General features: G+C 40.4%; 1 protein-coding gene across 1 annotated transcript in view; it reads left to right on the top strand.

Annotated features, from left to right (window-relative positions):
- Positions 1 to 20,282, top strand: part of LOC141346184 (contactin-5-like) — a 79,963-nt gene that overhangs the window by 48,632 nt on the left and 11,049 nt on the right. Inside the window, exon 10 of the mRNA XM_073851094.1 lies at positions 18,956 to 19,190. Coding sequence (XP_073707195.1) covers positions 18,956 to 19,190 — 235 coding nt within the window. The remainder of the gene's footprint in view (positions 1 to 18,955; positions 19,191 to 20,282) is intronic.

The following is a 20,282-nucleotide window of genomic DNA, read 5'->3' on the forward strand; positions in this document are numbered from 1 at the left end:
TTGAAAGCTGTACTTCAAATTACTAACATGATATGACTATTTGTAAATGCTGACAAGTCAGTAATAGATATTTATCTATTTATGTAAAGTTATATTGGTTTTTAGCAGTGGTGTAGTCTAGTTTTTAGTAGTGAGTATACTGTGATTTTTCCCTCCCAGCCCCATATTCACCCATCCCAGAGCAACACCCCAAACGCCACCACACTCATTAATGCATACAGGATGCATCTATATGTAATTGAGAGCATTCTGAAACACTGCTTATGTGTTATCAACATTTTGATTTACTTTTAGCAAGTTTTATGAGCTGTCAATTTTCAATGCACATTTAGGGGTGCAAGTTGGAACTATTATTAACAATAAATTCAGGGCTCGAAATTAACATTTTTACTTGGTAGCACTGGTGCTCCCAACTTCAAAAAGTTAGGAGCACCAAAAAAAAAAAATTAGGAGCACCCAATTTTTTTTAGTAATGTGCCAATCTTGATTCTTCATGGCTGATTCTTATTGCTGATGCTTTACAAGCAAATTGGCTGATTCTGAAAGCCTTTTTTTATTATTTTAACGCCTTAAGCATGGGAAAACCACTGCATTTTTAAACCATCTTCAATATTCAAAGTGCAAATAGAGACTGAATTTTTCAAGCATGATCTAGAGCTATAGACAATTACACAACCTATAATTGCCCACATACTAATAACAGCCTAGATATGTTATGTAGCCTAATTTGCGCACATTGGGGAGTCACTCTCTAAACGTGGGGTATTAAAATTGCTTTTGAATGCGCGTACGCGTTTTACTTTTGGTTTCGTTTTAACGATTGTGCGAAACTCTCTGTGGCGCAGAGCGTGCATTCTACAATACAAGAGATTATTTTAACAAAACCATTCAAAAGTGGGAGGACACCAACAGGATTTTGAAAAGCGTGTCCCCAGTGGAAATTACATCTTTGCGTGAGTGGAACTCTGCCGCTGAGTTAGCATTTGATGTGAATATATGCCGCGTCGTACAGTATATTGAGACGGACAGGCTTGTGAAAACACTGAAAGAGTGTAATTCGAATCTGTTTTCGTTTCATAATTCATATCTCATTTACTGGTTTGCATAATGTGATTTCAAACTCCTGCCGAGAATGACCACCAAGCTTGATAGGTGACGTTAGATCCAGGTCACAGCAGGAGGCTACGGAAGCCTTAATAGTTCATATGTCATTAATCTTCAAATAGAAGCAGCCGATTGGTCTACACATCGCTGCTTCAAGTCAAACAATACGCCTCGCAAGACAGATGTGGTTAATTTATGAATGAAAGTGTGAAAATTATGTCACAATATCATGTTGTTACATGTCCTTACGCTTTTTCAAGTGGGTATACGCAAATCCTTGACCTTTTCTAGTGGGTATATGGCGTATACCTGCGTATCACGTAGACTACACCACTGGTTTTTAGGGTGTCTGACACAAAATGCTTTCCATTAATCAAAGAGCCCCAAAAATCCAAATTGGAGTTTTGTGTCAATTAGTTTTGAGGCCATAAAGATGTTAAGCAAATTTGGCATGTATTATTTGCATACAAGTTTGCCTTCTTTCCTACTATAGTATTTAGAGAAAAAGTAGGCAAAAAGTAATCAGAAGACCTACAACAGAAGCAGTGAAGCAACGCAACTGATGCAATAAGTATCGTGACAATGACAACGAGGCAGATATAGTATGTCTGGATTCCTTTCATACCACACACATTCATACTATATAGAGCATATTTTTTTTAACAGTCATGAAGTTTTTCGTAAACTGTAGTACTTAATGAGTAAGTATGTGATTTTGGATGTGGCCACAGGGTTTTTCCTCTTAGAAAATATTGATGACTCAGTCAGATTCTCTCTAGAATGAAAGGGTCCCTCCTACTAATACCACCTGCTACTCTGTGTAAAGAAGTGTGCTCAATTGTATTGAATGTGCACTTGTAGTGTACTTAATCTCATAAGTATTGTAAAGTTGGTAACCAAACAGTTGCTGGTAGTAATTGACCCCCATATTGTTTTTTCCATACTCATTAGCTATCAGCATCATCTTTTGAGTTCTTAAGTTTAAATGATATTTTTTAATATAAATTTAAACTATAATACATTTTCATTTATTTGTAAATTGCATGCAGTTCAGTGTCCAAAAACATTACATTCATAGTAAGCACTCTTTTTAAAAGCTAAAAATCAAAAATTCTTCACAGGCGACTAGCATGCATTGTTGTCCCTTTCGAAAAAGAAGTTTATTCAAGTGTGCTATTAGTATACGTCTTTCAAACTAAAAAATAGGAAATTATACTTTCAGTCTACTTTTTATGTACTTCTCAAACATATTCTTTATATACTTCTCAGAAATATACTTTAAATCACATTTAAATATACCTGACTTATAATTAGAAAAAGTCTAAATATATTTGAGCTATACTTGCACTCTGAGAATCTGTGTTTTCATTGTTATACGCTAGGGGTGCTATTGCACATCTCCTGTAGAAAATATACAAAACAAAAGTGAAGAAGAAACCGAAACAACGGATGCTCCCACATGTAATCTAGCATAAGCGTCAGACATAAAACAGCATCAAAACCATAGATATGGAAAACTGTGTTACATTATGGAATAAATTGTTCTTTCTTTTGATGTTTTGTATGTTCAGATATTCATATAACAAAATATATACAAATTAGCATAGGGAGTATACTTAAAGTTTGATGTATAGTTCACTTAAAGAAAACTTTGCGAGTATACGCGCAGTATAAAACTACAAAAATAGTAGTTTACTGTACTAAAAATGCATAAAGTATTGAATTAGTAAACTATCAGTATACCTATAAGTTCACTTTTAGTATACTTGCAGTACAAACTAAAAACAGAGATGTAAGCTAGTTGTGTACTCAAAGTGTACTATTGTTATACTTAAACTATACTTTTATATACTAGAAAGTGGGCCAATTTAGTTCCAAGGAGTATTTAAATAGTACACTTAAATGTATACTAGTATTACAATAATATTTGTATACTTACTACATAAAGAATACTTAAAAATATACTTGAACTTTACTTAAGTATACTTGAAGTATACTTCTTTTTGGTAAGGGGTCTTATCTGACTTTATTAATTTATTTGCAAAATTGAAAATGCACTGTGCAAGCTTTGACGTCACTGACACCAAAACACAACTGGTTCTCATATGTGTTGTAATCTAATATGAAAAAAAAAAAAAAGGTTTCCAAATGAAGCTAGTTAAAGGTGCGATTAACTGGGGAATTGTGGAACAGATGTACGCTGAAGTGACGATGCTCTTGCAGTTATTAAATACTCAGGCCCCAACTGTCACCAAGCAAATAACTTTCATATTAGCAGAACTACACCTTAGTGAGAAATTAAATACGATAAGGCTCATTCCAGATGCAATGGAATATTTTTACCATGATGACTTCCTGAGTTTAGAACCCCTTGAGGAGGTTATCACTGTAACTACAGAATAATCAGAGTTTTAATTTTCCTTTCGAAATGACAGTTCAATTATAAGCCCCTCATCGCGTTCACAACATGTAGAACGTGTCTATACACTAGAAAGGTTTTCAGACGTTGCTTAGAGCTCTAAACACTTGTGAGTCTGATGTTTGCCTGTTTTAAACACACAGGAGATTTCTCAAGTGTTAATTCTTTACTGCTGTTTAAGGGACGTACTAGCAGGTATCTTGACAGGAGCTTCAGGTGCTATTTTGAGACACATAGTACATCATATTAAATTACATATCATTTAGCAGATGCTTTTAAAGCAAAACGATTTGCAACGCATTAATTGGACTGTCCCCCCGGAGCCCAAGTGCTTTACTCAAGGACATAATGGTGACTGAGCTGCTTTATGAATGTAATAATGCTTCAGTTACCAAGTCTCCATACCTGGAATTTAACCTTTTTCAGCACAGACCCTTTACATTAAACATTAGTGTGCCACCATACTTAAAACTATTATTAGTGGTTACGAATTTTGAACAAAGCACTAAGACCTGTTGACATTTCATTTTCACATTTGTCAAATTCTGTAGTAAAATCTGCAGTGGTGAGTATATAAAAAGTTTCCAGCCAAAATATCTAAAAATTCTCAAATCAAGAAGGATTTTCTTGACAAGTAAAAATTATTGTCTTGTTTTCAAAAAAAGTCCAAATTAAGTGAGTTTTTGCGTGAAACAACCAGAAAACTAAATTATTTTTCTTACCACATTGGCAGATTATTTTGCTTTTTTCAAGCAAAAACTCACTTAATTTTAACTTCTTTTTTTTTTTCTAAAAACAAACAATATTTTTTACTTGTCTAGAAAATCCTTCTTGATTTAAGAATTTTTAGATATTTTGGCTGGAAACAAGGCTAAAAATCTAAGTAAGAAAATAATTTTTTGCAGTGTGGCAACTTTATATGTTCTAACAGCGCATAGTTGTGAGACCACAATATGGTTTAATGCTATTATCAAATCACTGCAATGTAGTGATATATGAAAAAAGATATTTTTGCTTACCCGACTATGTTGTACACAAGTTTTCAATTTAAATTCATATCAGTCATCATTTTCCAACCTAAAATCAGCAATTCTGTAATGGAGCAACAGAGGCATGAAGTGGGCGGATCCATGCAAGCTTTTATTTGTAAACCAAAACATGGTCATACACAGGCAAGGGGTTGAACATGGCAGACAGGTACAGCATAGGCAAGACACAAGAGTAATCCTTTAAACAGGCGAGAGTAAGTCAGCGGCGAACGTAATCCAAAGGGCTAGGCAAAGGGGTAATCCATACAGACAGATAGAACAATCGAGGTGCAAACAGAGTCCAATACGGCAAGACGAAGGGTTAATCCAGACAGGCGAGAGATCCAAGGCAGGTGGCGAAACAGACCAGATGAAACAAGACTTAAGAAAACAGGGAAACCTAAAAATGGCTCTGTAATGTGCTAATGCTAAGAAAGTGTTAAACACAGACATAAGGAAGCTATGAATGGCTCCGTAATGTGCTACCACTTGGAGAGAGGTAAGCCCAACATAATACTCGGCCACCAGAAAGGGGAAGTGCATGGCTTATAAAGAGTGTGTGAATGGTTGCAGCTGTGTGTAATCAGTGCAATGGACGATGGGAAATGTAGTCCGGGGCGACATGAGGGTGACATCTGGTGGCGAGTAGAAGGAAAACCACGGACCGGATTCGTGACAACGTTACTGACTACAATTTTTGTCATGAAATCTGAAATCAGTAATGGATTACAATTTGTGAGTAATCTGCCCAGCTCTGATAGTCAGTTAATTTCTCAGGCACAAAAACAGCTATATTACAGTGAATGTTTCAAATCAACCTTAATATTACAATAAATACAACTAGAAAATCAACTACAACATTATTCAAATCAGAGTGACAAACAGCATTATTTAGCTAAGGAAGACACGTGTAAAAAATAAATCATCAATTACGTATTGGAAGCATTCATTTTTGATCGCTTATGCAAAAAAAAGTCTGAACTCAGTTAAATCAAACTTCTCAGTGACACATATGAGATTGAATATTGTCCCAGATTATTCACATGAAAATGTGATTATTTACATTTTACAACCAAGCTTACCTTTTTTCAGGATACACATGCATTTCGAGAGTGAGTTTGGGTTAGAAGGTAAATTGTGATTTTAAAAAAAGTTACCATGTTCTTGTTTAGTCACTTCTACTGTTGTTACAGGGAGAAGAGAAAAGGCTTGACATTGATTATTCGTGAAGGATTCAACTCACAGCTATGCTGAATGGGAAATTCGAGAGTCACACCTGTTAGTAAACACAGCTGTCAATCCCAGAAAACAGATTGTAGGAATGTAGCCTCCCCAACATTGTGTACAATGTTATTTGCCCTCTCCTCTGGCACAGTCCCATATTGCTCTATTCAAGCTCCACCCTGTTTATCTGCGTCCCCATTAACCACTTTAGAGCCACTGAATTGGCTCTGCATCTCCAATCAATACCGGTGGATATGAGAAGCGGTGCTGCTTTGGCATTCGGGGCACGTGAAACGGCTGCTGCGCTGCCTCTCCAATCATCTCTGGGTGGTTGTGGAAGACCAGGGCGGCTGGGCCGAGAGCTGCTTATTAAACAGGATGAATGACTAAACAGCTCGCCCCGTCTGCTCATTAGTGTCTGCAGAGAGAGAAAAAGTATTATGGGCACCAGGAGCAATGGACTGGACCATTACAGTTGCCCTACTTCCTATTCGATGCCTGCCGCAGCCCGCCGTGCGTGCCGATATCAGACCGCCAGCAGACTTCATTTGCACCGTGGGTGCCACTCCTTGGCCCAACAGCCTTTTTAGATGCATGTTCCACTCCATTTTGTAGCAGAACTGATTTTTCCTTTTTTAAACTGGCCATTTATTGGTCGCCCCGTGCAGAAAGGCTCAGCCAGCACCGATAATGTTGGTTCAAGGGTTGTTAATTCAATTGCTAGAAACACTAGAGTGAGTTAATTACACTGCCGTGGCACTAAAAGTGTATTTAGTGTGAAGGTACAGCCCATTCTCTCCCATCATCTGTCTGCATCTTATTTTGGGTGCTGCCGCCAAGGGACGTGATAATTTCAGAAGCGGGTGGAAATCAGTCAAAATTTGGCGTGACGGACAGATTCCCTGCCAAAAAGAGAGGAGAGTACAGGTGTTTGTCAATTATTAAAATTGCCCAAGATTTAATTCTGCTGGCTTACATTTTAATTAAATTTCTATCTCCCTTAATAGATTGCATTCCATTCTATTAAATGCCTAGCAGGTGTCACAGACATACTCTGATATCTCTCTCCTCAAAAAAAAAAAAAAAAACATCAAGCAAGTGTCAAAGCTCTTTTGAAAAAAGCAGCACGGAAATTATCAGCAGCTGGACATGCGAAAATCAACTCATGTGACCAACAGACTGTATACAGCCTTCCAGAACAAGAATAATTTGGATGTTTTAGAATACCGAAATGCTAACCGCATTGTGAATACTCACCCTAATGAGCAAAAGGTCTTCTGGAAATAAAAGATAAATCAGGAGATTTGCTTTATAATTGCATGGTAGTAACAACAATTTGTGAAAGAATTCATCATTTGCTTACCCTTATTTTTAACTTCCAAAAAGGCAGGGAGAAAAAATACAGTTATATTAGCTAAAGTATCACAATATCAAATATAGTATATTGTGCAATTCCTCTATAATGTGTCTTAATTGCTTTTTATTATGTTTAATTGTTTACAGTTTACTCAAAATTATATTATTACAGTTTAAACTGTTTTCTATGGTAATATATTTTAAATTGTAATTTATTTTTTTGATGATAGGGTTATTTTTTTACACACTAGTATACAAAAAATATAATAATTAATTCATGCGCTTTACACTGTGCACTTTTAAAACTTTAAAACTTAAAAATAAAGGTGCTTTAAAAGGTTCTTCACAGCGATGCCATAGAAGAACCATTCTTGGTTCCACAAAGAACCATTCAGTCAAAGGTTCTTTAAAGAACCATCTCTTTCTCACCTTTTTATAATGTGAAGAACCTTCTTTCGCCACAAAGAACCTTTTGTGAAACAGAAAGGTTCTTCAGATGTTAAACATTCTTTATGGAACAATTTAAACAGAAAAGGTTCTTCTATGGTATCGTGAAGCAATGCAGATTTCACAGAAAACTGGAGGCTTTTTAAAGCCAAAACTTAAAAGTTTAATCTATTTAATTAATGTGAGTGTTCTAAATGATCCCAGATCTCCACTGAATGCATCATGTGAGGTGCTTGTGCTTCAGTATGTTTTATTTTGCATCAGATGACATCTTTGACTATTAAATGTCTGTGTTCCCTTCCGGAGGGAACTCTACGCTGCGTCCTGGTGGACACTATGGGAACTGCCTTCAGCATGACCGGTTCTGAAACAAGCTATAGAACAACGACAGTGAACTTGACACTGTCCGGCGCCAGCCTATGACATCATCAACAGGCGCCTGCTAGTATAAAAGCAGGTGCCTGAGAGCACAACACCATCTTTTTGTCTTCAGAGTCCTCTGTTCTAAACGAGTGAGTACAGCGATGCCTAGAGAAAGAAAACTGTTTAGGAAGTGTGCGGATCCGTGTCAGAGAAATCTGACACTTGATGACGCACACAACCTTTGTTTGGTGTGTTTAGGTGTAAGAGCACGCGCGCTCGGCTCTAGAAGAGATGCGGATGATGTGTTGTCTCTCACATCCTCCGGTTCTGCAGCGAGTGCTCTTTTGGCTTCAAGCCAGGGCGAGCAGGAGCTTGAAATGGAAAACAAATATGAGCTCGTTTGAGCCCATGCAGCCTCTCTGCCCCGCATATGAAGAGTTGATGTCTGTTATGGACCGCGCGGCTGCCCGCTTGCATCTGCAGTGGAAGCCCGCGAGGGAAGAGGCCGCTCTCGGCAGACTAGACGAGCGGCTTCTTCCGGGCCATGACAAAGCCAACTCCTGTGAGCCTCCCATTCCTTCCTGATCTGCTTAAGAGATCGAGAGGGAATGGGACAGGCCATATTCAGCCCGCATTCATAGGCATCGGCATGTGAATAATGCTGATGTCGAGGGAATGCATGGGCGCGGGTATGTGACGATGTCTCTCGCTGACGGTTGCGAACTATCTCTCAGAGCGAGGGACATCGACCCTGAAGGCTCCAAAGGCACATATGCGGCAGTGGCCGGTGCTCCTCTGCACACGATGGCAGTGTTGCAGAGGCGCACCAGGCTGATCTGCTGAAAGATCTGGACCGAGCCCCGGGGGTTTGCATCCCTTGCCGGTCCACGCCTCCACCTAAACACCGGGGGGAAACCAGGCCCGTCCTGGCCCAAGGGCCAGAGACGAGGCCAGGTCGCCAGTGTGGGGCTACCTGCCCCTTCCTTTTCCCCTTGACTCCGGGGCTGGGCCAACGATGAGACTGAGGCTCCATCTGTTGGCCCGGTATGTGAACAGTAAAGACACTTTAATAAATTATTCAAGCGTGTATGTGTATGTTTTCTTTTGTCTACCAGCTCCGCTTGGGTGTTTACTATTGCAGTTTCGAGCTCCTCTTGAGTTCTACTGCCACCAAGTGCTGAGTGTAGCCAGGTCTCCCCTCGTTTTATAAAAGAAAACAGTGTGTAGAGACCTCCACTCGTAGAAACCCCCTCGTGGGTTAAGCGTTGTCAGGTTTTGAAACCTCCGCTAGACTGAGCTTGGTATAGACATGATCCAACATACATATACATACGAGAATAACCCTCTTGAGCGTTGTCAAGCTGCTTCAGGCGGAGTATCGCTCTGCCGAAGCCTCCGCTCACTCAAACCCTGCTAAGAGTAATACTCTTTTTGCATGAGTGTGGTCAGGTACCTTCCCTGTGTATTTTCATATACACATATGTGAGACCTCCACTCCTGGGAGTTTGTGTGCTAGGGTGAATAGAGCGTTGTCAAGGCTCCCTCTCTGAGAGAGAGGTGTTTTACTGGAGCCTCCGCTCTCTTTAAAAAGCCCCGCTTTGAAGTAGAATTGAGTGTAGCAGGCCTAGGAGGCCTCCTCTCTGTGAAGTCCTCTGTGAAGAGAGACATATAAAGATAATACTTCTTAGCGCTGAATGTAGCCAGGTCATTTTTAGACCTCCATTCATGAGAGCTTTTTACTGGGTCGAGTGTTGCTAGGCTCCCTCTATGTGAGGTGTTTCTGTTAAGCCTCCACTTCCCAGAAATACAGGCCGGGAGAACACAAGGTTAAGGCAGCTTGTGAACTCTTTCCGTGGACCTGTCACTACAAGCGTTGAGTGTAAAACAAAGTAGGCCTCCCTTCCATGAGAGGGCGTGTATTCCAAGGCCTCCACTCGATAGAGCTTCCTAAGTTGAGCGTCGTCAGGCTGGTTACGTTCGAGAGCTTGTAAAACCATTAAAGCCTCCCTCACTGAAAGCTCCGCTTCCGGGTTCTGCTATCACCCGGGTTAATACAGGTGTCTTTCTCGCGAAACGCTTAGAGCACCTTCTTAAATCCACGTTTGTGGTGTTTGCTCACGCAAAGTCTTTGAGCACTCTCTGAAATCCACGCGAGTGGTGAGTGCACTAATTCAGGCACTTAACTAAAATCCATACTTATGGTAAGGTTCCTCCCGTAAAGGCAGGTTCCTTTCTCCTACGGACCACGCAGGTAATCCTCCGTGCCCGTTTTTCGAGTTGGTTCCAAAACCCTTAAGTTTTACAACTCCTTCGATAGCACAGTGTAATAGGTCTCCCTCTGTCACAGCCAACAGTACTGAGACCTTCACTCTCACAGTTATAGCAGCTAGCAGGCCCATGAGTGCCTCGCTGACTATTTTTGGGGGGAGTGCGGTCTTCCACTCACCAAAAACTAGTGTTGTAGGCTTCTCTCCTTGGATATGTAGTCTCTGAGCCTCCACTACACAGAGCTAGATGATAAATGAGAACTTTTCATTATTGGCTCTGACTGTGAGTATCTGCCTTTCTTGAGCGTCGAGTGTAGTCAGGCCTCCCCTCGCCTAGAGCGTTTTACCTGAGGCCTCCACTCTGAAGAGTTTCCTAGGGAGAGCGTCGTAGGCCTCCTCTCGCTTAGAGAGTCTTTCTGCTGAAGCCTCCCCTCTCCAGAAGCTCCGCTTTCAGGCTCCGCTATCGCCTAGAGACTGCAAATCTGGTGATCCTCGCTATGCTCAGGACACCTACTCAAAACCACATTTGTGGTGTTTGCTCACGCGAAGTCTTTGGGCATTCTCTAAAATCCACGTGAGTGGTAAGTGCACTGTTCAGGCACTTCACTAAAATCCATACTCATGGTAAGGTCCCTCCCGTAAAGGCAGGTTCCTTTCTCCCATGGACCACGCAGGGTTCCTCCGTGTCCATTCTCTGAGCTGGTTTTTCTCAAAAACCTTTTAGTTTTCCAGCTCCAATCCAGATAGCGCTGCTAGCAGGATCGAGTGTCGGGCCTCCTCAGGCCTCACTCTCCAGAAGAGCTCCAAAATGAAGGTATTTCTGTCGCACAGGCTAGTCGGCCTCGCGGATGACCTTCAAGGCTAGAGTGTAGCTAGGTCTTGAGACCTCCACTCTCAGAGCTCTTCCTTGCTAAGCACGGAGGTGTGTTAGGCTCCCTCTTTAGAAAGCCTCCACTCTCCAGACTCCACTCAGGCAGTACTGTCGTTTAGGCTGTTCAGCTTCGATGAACGTCTGCAGTGTTGAAGTGTAGTAGGTCTTGGGACCTCCACTCTTAGAGTCCTTCTGCTGCTCGCAGAACATTGCTCAGAGTCCTTCGTTGCCTCCAGAGACTCACTAGAAATAGGCGGTCCGACTGCACAGGCTATTCAGCCTCGCGGACCACCTCTGGTGATGGGTGTAGATAGGTCACTGACCTCCATCCTTAGAGTCGTCCTCTGCTGGGTGCAGAGTGGTACCAGGCTTCTTTCTTACCAAAGCCGCCACTTTGCAGAAACTCCACTCAGGTAGTTCTGCTGCACAGGCTATTTAGCCTCGCTGACTACCCTCAGTGTTGAAAGTGGAGTGGGTCACGATACCCCCACTTTTAGAGTTTTCCTTTGCAAGACGCAGTGTGTTTTTCTGGCTTCCTTTGAAGCAGTCACTCCTCTGAACTCCCTGCAGGTAGTTCTGCTGCACAGGCTATTCAGCCTCACTGACTACCCCCAGGTTTTGAGTGTAGAGGCGCCACGGCACCTCCATTCTTAGAGTTGCACCCTGGAAGGCACAGAGCGTTGCCAGGCTTCCTTTCGGCGAAGCCTCCACTCCTCGGGAAATCTCCACTTAGACAGGCCTGCTGCACAGGCTATTCAGCCTCACAGGCCGTCGTCAGTGTCAAGTGTAGTTAGGTCATGGGACCTCCACCCTGTAGATTCCCTCTGAGCAGAAGCTCCACTCGGGTAGTTCGGGTTGCATAGGCTATGCAGCCTCACTGAATACCCCCAGTGTCGAGTATAGGCTTTTTCCTCCGGGCGTGAGTGTAGCCAGGTCTCCCCTCACTGAAGGGCTAGTGAGACCTCCACTCCTAAGAGCTAGTGGATGGAATGTTGTCAGGTTTCCTCTCTTTTTAGAGAGTCTTTTATGAAGCCTCCGTTCTCCAGAAGCTCCGCTTTCAGTACTTTCAAGCGTGAGTGTAGCCAGGTCTCCCCTCACTGGAGGGTTATTTTGAGACCTCCACTCCTAAGAGCTAGTGGATTGAATGTAATCAGGCTTCCTCTCTTTTAGAGAGTCTTTTACGAAGCCTCCATTCTCCAGAAGCTCCGCTTCCCCATCTATACCTGTAGCACTGAATGTTGTCAGGTCCCTACAGCAGGCGTTCGCCCTGCCGAGACCTCCATTCCCTAAACTCCGCCCCTTATGGTCAGGGCGTTTATGAGCTCCTTCACTTAGAGAGCTAAGTGTAGTAGGCTTCCTCTAGGCCTCCACGCTTGAGAGTTGCGTGCACAGGTAGCCGGGCTAGCCGTGGCAGGTCACTGGGCCCCAGCGACTCTCGCTGATGCAGGGGTGATTTCCTTCTTGACTCCTCATTCAGTCAGTTTGATCACCTATCCCTCGGCATGGCGGCGTTGGGATAAGCGTTCCCATAGTGTCCACCAGGACGCAGCGTAGAGTTCCCTCCAGAAGGGAACGTCTAGGTTACGTATGTAACCCCTGTTCCCTGAGGACAGGGAACGAGACGCTGCGTCTCAGGGCCATGCCTCGGGCCCTGCACAGACCTCTGTCAGACAAAAAGATGGTGTTGTGCTCTCAGGCACCTGCTTTTATACTAGCAGGCGCCTGTTGATGATGTCATAGGCTGGCGCCGGACAGTGTCAAGTTCACTGTCGTTGTTCTATAGCTTGTTTCAGAACCGGTCATGCTGAAGGCAGTTCCCATAGTGTCCACCAGGACGCAGCGTCTCGTTCCCTGTCCTCAGGGAACAGGGGTTACATACGTAACCTAGACGTTTTTGCTTTAGAAGTTATATTAAAAGGACTTTTCGGATTGTTTCATTCTGTTTGCTCTGTCTCACACCCTGTGTGAACAGCACAGCACTGGACTCAAATAATACAAGCCAAAGCTGAATCTGAGTCAATCCTCAGCAGACTTCATTTGGAAAATATTGTGCCACCACTTGTATTATGAAGCTTGGGTAATTTGATATCTCTATAGCACTAGTACACAGTGCAAACCTACTTCATTCTGCTAGTATTAGTATGTAGACGGTGACTAATGTTGGAAATGTGTGTCACATTTGCAATCATTTTTTATATAGAATATAGGCACCATTCACATCTGTCTGGAAAACAAGATTTCATGAGATTTGAAATTGCAAGGTAATTTGCTAATTGCATTCTAAGTGGTTAAGTGTATGCACCAGGTATTCTTGTGCACAGCATTGTGAGCAAATGACTCTTACAAAGTGATTATTTTTTTTAATGAGTCAAAAAGATTCATTAACACCCTGCTGGGTAGAACGGTTTGAATCAGACTCAAGACTTGTTTGCAATTCACTGAGTGAACTGAGTTCACAAATGTCTCCTACTCAACTTTTCAGAATAAGAATAATTTGCATGTTTTAGAATTAATTTGAGAATTGTATTGAAGGAGAAAGACTTTCAGCAAATAAAACTAAATGGTACACAGGGAAGACATGCATAATAAATACTACAGTCGTGGCCAAAAGTTTTGAGAATTACACAAATATTAGTTTTCACAAAGTTTGCTGCTAAACTGATCTTTGTTTCAGTTGCTATTTAGATCTTTGTTTCAGTTGTTTCTGTGATGTACTGAAATATAATTACAAGTACTTCATACGTTTCAAAGGCTTTTATCGACAATTACATGACATTTATGCAAAGAGTCAGTATTTGCAGTGTTGGCCCTTCTTTTTCAGGACCTCTGCAATTCGACTGGGCATGCTCTCAATCAACTTCTGGGCCAAATCCTGACTGATAGCAACCCATTCTTTCATAGTCACTTCTTGGAGTTTGTCAAAATTAGTGGGTTCTTGTTTGTCCACCCGCCTCTTGAGGATTGACCACAAGTTCTCAATGGGATTAAGATATGGGGAGTTTCCAGGCCATGGACCCAAAATTTCAACGTTTTGGTCCCCGATCCACTTAGTTATCACTTTTGCCTTATGGCACGGTGCTCCATCGTGTTGGAAAATGCATTGTTCTTCACCAAACTGTTGTTGGATTGTTGGAAGAAGTTGCTGTTGGAGGGTGTTTTGGTACCATTCTTTATTCATGGCTGTGTTTTTGGGCAAAATTGTGAGCCCACTCCCTTGGATGAGAAGCAACCCCACACATGAATGGTCTCAGGATGCTTTACTGTTGGCATGACACAGGACTGATGGTAGCGCTCACCTTTTCTTCTCCGGACAAGCCTTTTTCCAGATGCTCCAAACAATTGGAAAGAGGCTTCATCTGAGAATATGACTTTGCCCCAGTCCTCAGCAGTCCATTCGCCATACTTTTTGCAGAAAATCAATCTGTCCCTGATGTTGGTTTTTTTTTTTTTTTTTTTTTTTTTTTGGAGAGAAGTGGCTTCTTTGCTGCCCTTCTTGACACCAGGCCATCTTCCATTCATCTGCCATTCCTGAGCAAGCTCTGCACTGGTGGCACTCCGATCCCGCAGCTGAATCCTCTTTAGGAGACGATCCTGGCACTTGCTGGACTTTCTTGGACGCCCTGAAGCCTTCTTAACAAGAATTGAACCTCTTTCCTTGAAGTTCTTGATGATCCTATAAATTGTTTATTTAGGTGCAATCTTAGTAGCCACAATATCCTTGCCTGTGAAGCCATTTTTATGCAACGCAATGATGGCTGCATGCGTTTCTTTGCAGGTCACCATGGTTAACAATGGAAGAACAATGATTTCAAGCATCACCCTCCTTTTAACATGTCAAGTCTGCCATTCTAACCCAATCAGCCTGACATAATGATCTCCAGCCTTGTGCTCGTCAACATTCTCACCTGAGTTAACAAGATGATTACTGAAATGATCTCAGCAGGTCCTTTAATGACAGCAATGAAATGCAGTGGAAAGTTTTTTTCGGGATTAAGTTAATTTTCATGGCAAAGAAGGACTATGCAATTCATTTGATCACTCTTCATAACATTCTGGAGTATATGCAAATTGCTATTATAAAAACTTAAGCAGCAACTTTTCCAATTTCCAATATTTATGTAATTTAGGGGGACCATACGTCCTCTTTTCCCTGGACATGTCCTCCTTTTTGGCTATAAAATTATGTCCAGGGGGATTTTGTAAAATATCATAAAATGTCCGGGTTTTTTACCTCACTTCACTGACCGTCATTAATTCAACACTTTAAATGCAGCCACTGCCCACCGCATCCTGGGGAGGGTGTCCTCTTTTTGGATTCTCAGAATATGGTCACCCTATGTAATTCTCAAAACTTTTGGCCACGACTGTATACATGTTATGCAGTGAAGTGTTGAAGGACTTCAGCCTGGAGCAAAGCATTACCATTCACCATTCAGGTGATTTCCAGAGACACAGCCATTACACTGCAGATTAATTGATATTTGACTTGTTATTCACAAAATGTCGTCACCCATGCAGTTTATTTACTCGAGGGCCTGAACCAAGCCCTTTGAAAAGACATTGATATGGTTCAGAGAACAATGGCATGCTCTCGCTGTATGCTGAGTTTTGGATGTGTTGGATTAGCACATCTTTAATTGATGTGTTCAGGCTCACCATCAAAGCGCTTGACATTCACAAGTGATCTGTTTCATTACGACTGAAAATCTCCCCGATTCATTTGGGACTCTCTGACATTTTGATGTAATTCTGTGCCATTTAGTGTTGCTTCTTTCGCAGAACCGACATAACAAAGGATGTCATTTAACTGGAAAAATATGGAGATTTAAATTATTTATTGGATACATGTTTAAAGCTTCTGTGTGTTTTTGAAGCTGTATAACACGGTAAAAAGTGCTTTGTAGATCAGCCAAATATTGGGCAGGTTGTAAAATTAGCCTGTGTGGTAAACCCTCACATTAAAGGCACTGAATTGTTAAGGTCTCTTTCAAAAGGAAGTCATTTAATAATAAATAATTAACTAAAATTAGCTACCTATAATAATTAGCTTAAACCTTAATTAGCTTGAACCTAACCTAGTTTCTATGCTGGTCAATGTATGAAATTAACAGGGACTCAAAATAGAAAAAAAAAAAAAAAAAAGCTTCTTCTATGGCATCGTGAAGCACATTTATTTTTAAGAGTGTAAGCATGTAAAATGAAGGGGGAAAAAGTCTAAACTATAAGTCCAGTTAGCTTTAATACAGAGGTGGTTCATGAAACACAAACAGAACATACTTTTGTGTGAGACATTCATAGAGTAATTTTTAATTAATGAATTAATTAAGGGATTATCTATTATTTAGATAAAGGTAAAATGCCCCTGGAAATCATCTCTAGTGGGCAAATATTTCCCCTTAAAGCTCATAAAGGGCATTTGCAAACCTCATAACATTTCTGAGTGAAATAAACTCTTAAAAATAAAGGTTTGGTCCCATTTTTGATTAGGTGGCCTTAGGCGGTACATTTAAATTAATCATTTGATACAATGCACTTATTTAGAGCATGTAATTACATCAGTAATTAAAGTGCATTGTACTTATTTTTTGATGTAAGGCCACCTAATATAAAGTGGGACAAAAGGATTTTTATTAGCATTTATGGTTCAATTAAGAACCTTTAACATCAATGGGAACATTCCATTTTACAAACGCTTTATAGTGGAAAATGCTTCTTTAGGTTTGTAAAATGTTCTACGCTAAGAAAAAAAATATTTCAAGAGCTATTTATTTAAGGTTCTTTGGGCAACAAAACAGTTCTTCTGTTGAAATACTGTGAAACCCCCCTTTTGAAAAAGTCAAAAGCTGACAAAAAATAAAGAAGTTTTAATAAATGTTTATGAAGACATTTTATTGTTCTTTAGGATAATCAATAGTTAACCGTACAACCAGGAAGATGCATTAAGAGAAGACACTGCAGTCAAAAACGCTTTTTATGCACCTGTCAAGTTTGAAATGTTGGGCTTTTTGTTTTTTCATAAAGTGTTTTTTCAGGCTAGTGAAAAACATCTAAAATACAGTGTTTCTTTTATAGCACTTTATCTATTTGTGTCAATAGATTTAAATTACAATACATATTTTTAAAGACCATTTTCTCAAAATGAGTTTTTACTCCTACACTGAGCCATACATATCCAATTTAATAACACTTACAAACATTTACATTTACATTTACATTTATTCATTTAGCAGACGCTTTAATCCAAAGCGACTTACAATTGGGAATACAACAAGTTAGAAGGCGTTGTTAGAAGAGTGCAGGCTAGAAGGGAAAGATCAAGAAAGAGAGAAGAACAGGCTAGAAAGGGAGGATCCTAGAAGAGATGAGAACAAGTTTTTTTTTTTTTTTTTTTATAGTCACATAGTGTCGAAAAAGTTGGGTTTTCAGCAGTCGCATTCCAGATAGGGGTGGGAAGATCTGCCTGTTATATATTTTTATTTATTTATTTTTGTTTCGGAATTATGGAGTGACAAAATTCCCTTCGTAAAAACATTTGACCCCAAGTATTTTGAAACTGACTTCATCCAGTGTTTAGATTTTTGTACAATAAATGTATGCAAATTAGTGCATATTTCATTAAATAATGCCTCATTTGCATATTTAAACCTAACATTTTAGAAAACTTGTATCAATGTAATCAATCAACTGAGTAATTTAAATTGATAACTGTTAGTTCATTTTTTTACCCTGTTCACCAGCAGTGTTTTGCCTTTGGGAAAGTTCAACCAAAAATGAAAATTATGACATCAATCCAAACCCATGTTCATCTTCAATACAGAAGTAGTATATTTACATGAAACCTGAGAGAACTGTGTCCTTCCACTGAAAGTCCATTCACCCAAAATCGTAATGCTTCAATTGCACTTAATGAGCAAGAACCAATGAGTTTTTGTGCATCAAGCAAAATTATTTTACTTCAGTTTACTATTATTGATAAGCTCTACATATGTGTTTTGATCACACTGGTTAATATTTGCATCATACTCATCAGCTGATTGGGATTTTTCAGAAAACTTGGATTAAACTACTTATCTCATATAGGTATTGCATCCACTCTTTATAAACTTTTTGAAGTGTCAATTTTTTATTAAAATATATATTGTTTGTGTTTTGAAGATGAATGAAAGTGTTATGGGTTGAGTTGAACTATTCCTTTAAAAATGTAAGTAGGCTCAATTTTGATTTCATGCAGACTTAAATAATAATAATAAAATGAATCCTGGTTCTAATATTTTGAAAGCTCAAAGGATTATTAGTATCAGAACTAAAAGTTCAGATGTCTGTGCCTCTGTTCCAGCACTGCTGTGTTGGCTCTTTAACGTATTATGCTTTTAAGATTCCGTTTCCACACAGTTAATTGGGTACATGATTGAATTTTAAACTTGAGTTTTGTTGTATTTTACTAGTTAAACACTTTAACTAGCACCACCAACACAAACGGAAATGATGCAAACCTTGCCTAAGATGTCAGAATCTAACTGACCTGGAAATAGCGAATTTTTACACGTTACACAGGAAGTATGAATTGTGCTGGAGTCAAATAATTGGCCAGACTACATCTTCAGGGCTGATAATTCTCGGGCAAAAGTCTTCATAAATTATCTGCTGCACGGCCTTTACCCTTCCTTCATTTCTTTGAGCTCAGCTGGCTGTGTATTATTAGGATTCTTTTCCAATTTCCCAATCCCACTGCAGAGATTTTTTTTCTTTCCCTTAAGCAAACTCTGATATTTTGAGTGATATTTTAAGAATTTGTGTAAACAGTGTGACTTTTAACCATTATCAGCCTGAAAATCAATCTAGAGCTCATAATCATTTGTTTCTTTTTTGTCCTCAGCCCGTCTCTGAAGAATTCCAAAATGGAGAAGGTTTCGGCTACATCGTGGCATTCCGAGCCAACGGCACACGTGGGTGGAAAGAGAAAATGGTGACCTCGGCGGACTCCACCACCTATAAATACAGAGACGAGACCTTCCCCCCTCTCACCCCGTTCGAGGTGCGAGTGGGGGTGTATAACAACAAAGGAGATGGGCCCTTCAGCGAGGTGGTAACTGTGTTCTCTGCAGAGGGAGGTGAGGGTCAGTTGTGTTTTTGTTCTGATTGATGGGATTTATTGCTGTCTTATATAACTTCAATAACGTGTGGCTCAACAGTATCAGTAACAGACAGAGCTTCTCGAACTTTGATGTACGTCACACAACAGCTAATCTAGGGCTGTGCATGGATGTACTGTATGAAATTGTGCCCATATTTTGAGATACATTATTTCACAAAAGTGAGTACACCCCTCAATGACACTTGGATATATTTTAGAGTAGTCAATATACAGCTTGTATGGCAGTATAAATTTAACATTCTCTGAAAATAACTCAACATACAGCCATTATTGTCAAAATAGCAGGCAACAAAATTGAGTACACCCTAAGTGATAACAGCATTATGTTGTTTAACCATGCAAAGCCACATGTCCTATTCATCATGTTTATGTTTTTGCCTGCTTTGTCCATACAAAGTTGTGTTTCTTGTATTAGATTAAAATTCGGTGCTTTAAGTACAATTCTCTCATACTGACCACTGGATGTTCAACATGGCATCTTATGGCAAAGAACTCTTTGAGAATTTGAGAATTAGAATTGTAGCTATCCACAAAGATGGCCAAGGCTATTAGAGGTTCATTAACACCCTGAAACTGAGTTACACTACAGTTGTCAGGGTCATACAGAGGTTTTCCAAGATGCAACAAGCCTCATCTGAAGCTGGCTCACCAGAAAGCCTGCGAAAGCTTGCTGAAGACAACCTGTCCAAGAGCATGAATTACTGGAACCATGTCCTGTGGTTTGATGAGACTATAAGATCAACTTGTTTGGCTCAGATGGTGTTCAGCATGTGTGGACATGCCCTGGTGAGGACTACTAAGAAAATGTTGTCCTACAGTCAAGCATGGTGGTGGTAGCATCATGGTCTGGGGCTGCATGAGTGCTGCTGGTACTGGGGAACTGCAGTTTATTGAGGGAAACATGGATTCCATTATGTACTGTACATTCTGAAGCAGAACACGATGCCTTCCCTTCAGAAACTAGGTCGAATGGCAGTTTTCCAAAATGATAACCCCAAACACACCACCAAGATGACACCTGCCTTGCTGAGGAAGCTGAAGGTGAAGG

The sequence above is a fragment of the Garra rufa genome, chromosome 11 (assembly GCF_049309525.1).
Source record: "Garra rufa chromosome 11, GarRuf1.0, whole genome shotgun sequence".
Lineage (NCBI taxonomy): Eukaryota > Metazoa > Chordata > Actinopteri > Cypriniformes > Cyprinidae > Garra > Garra rufa.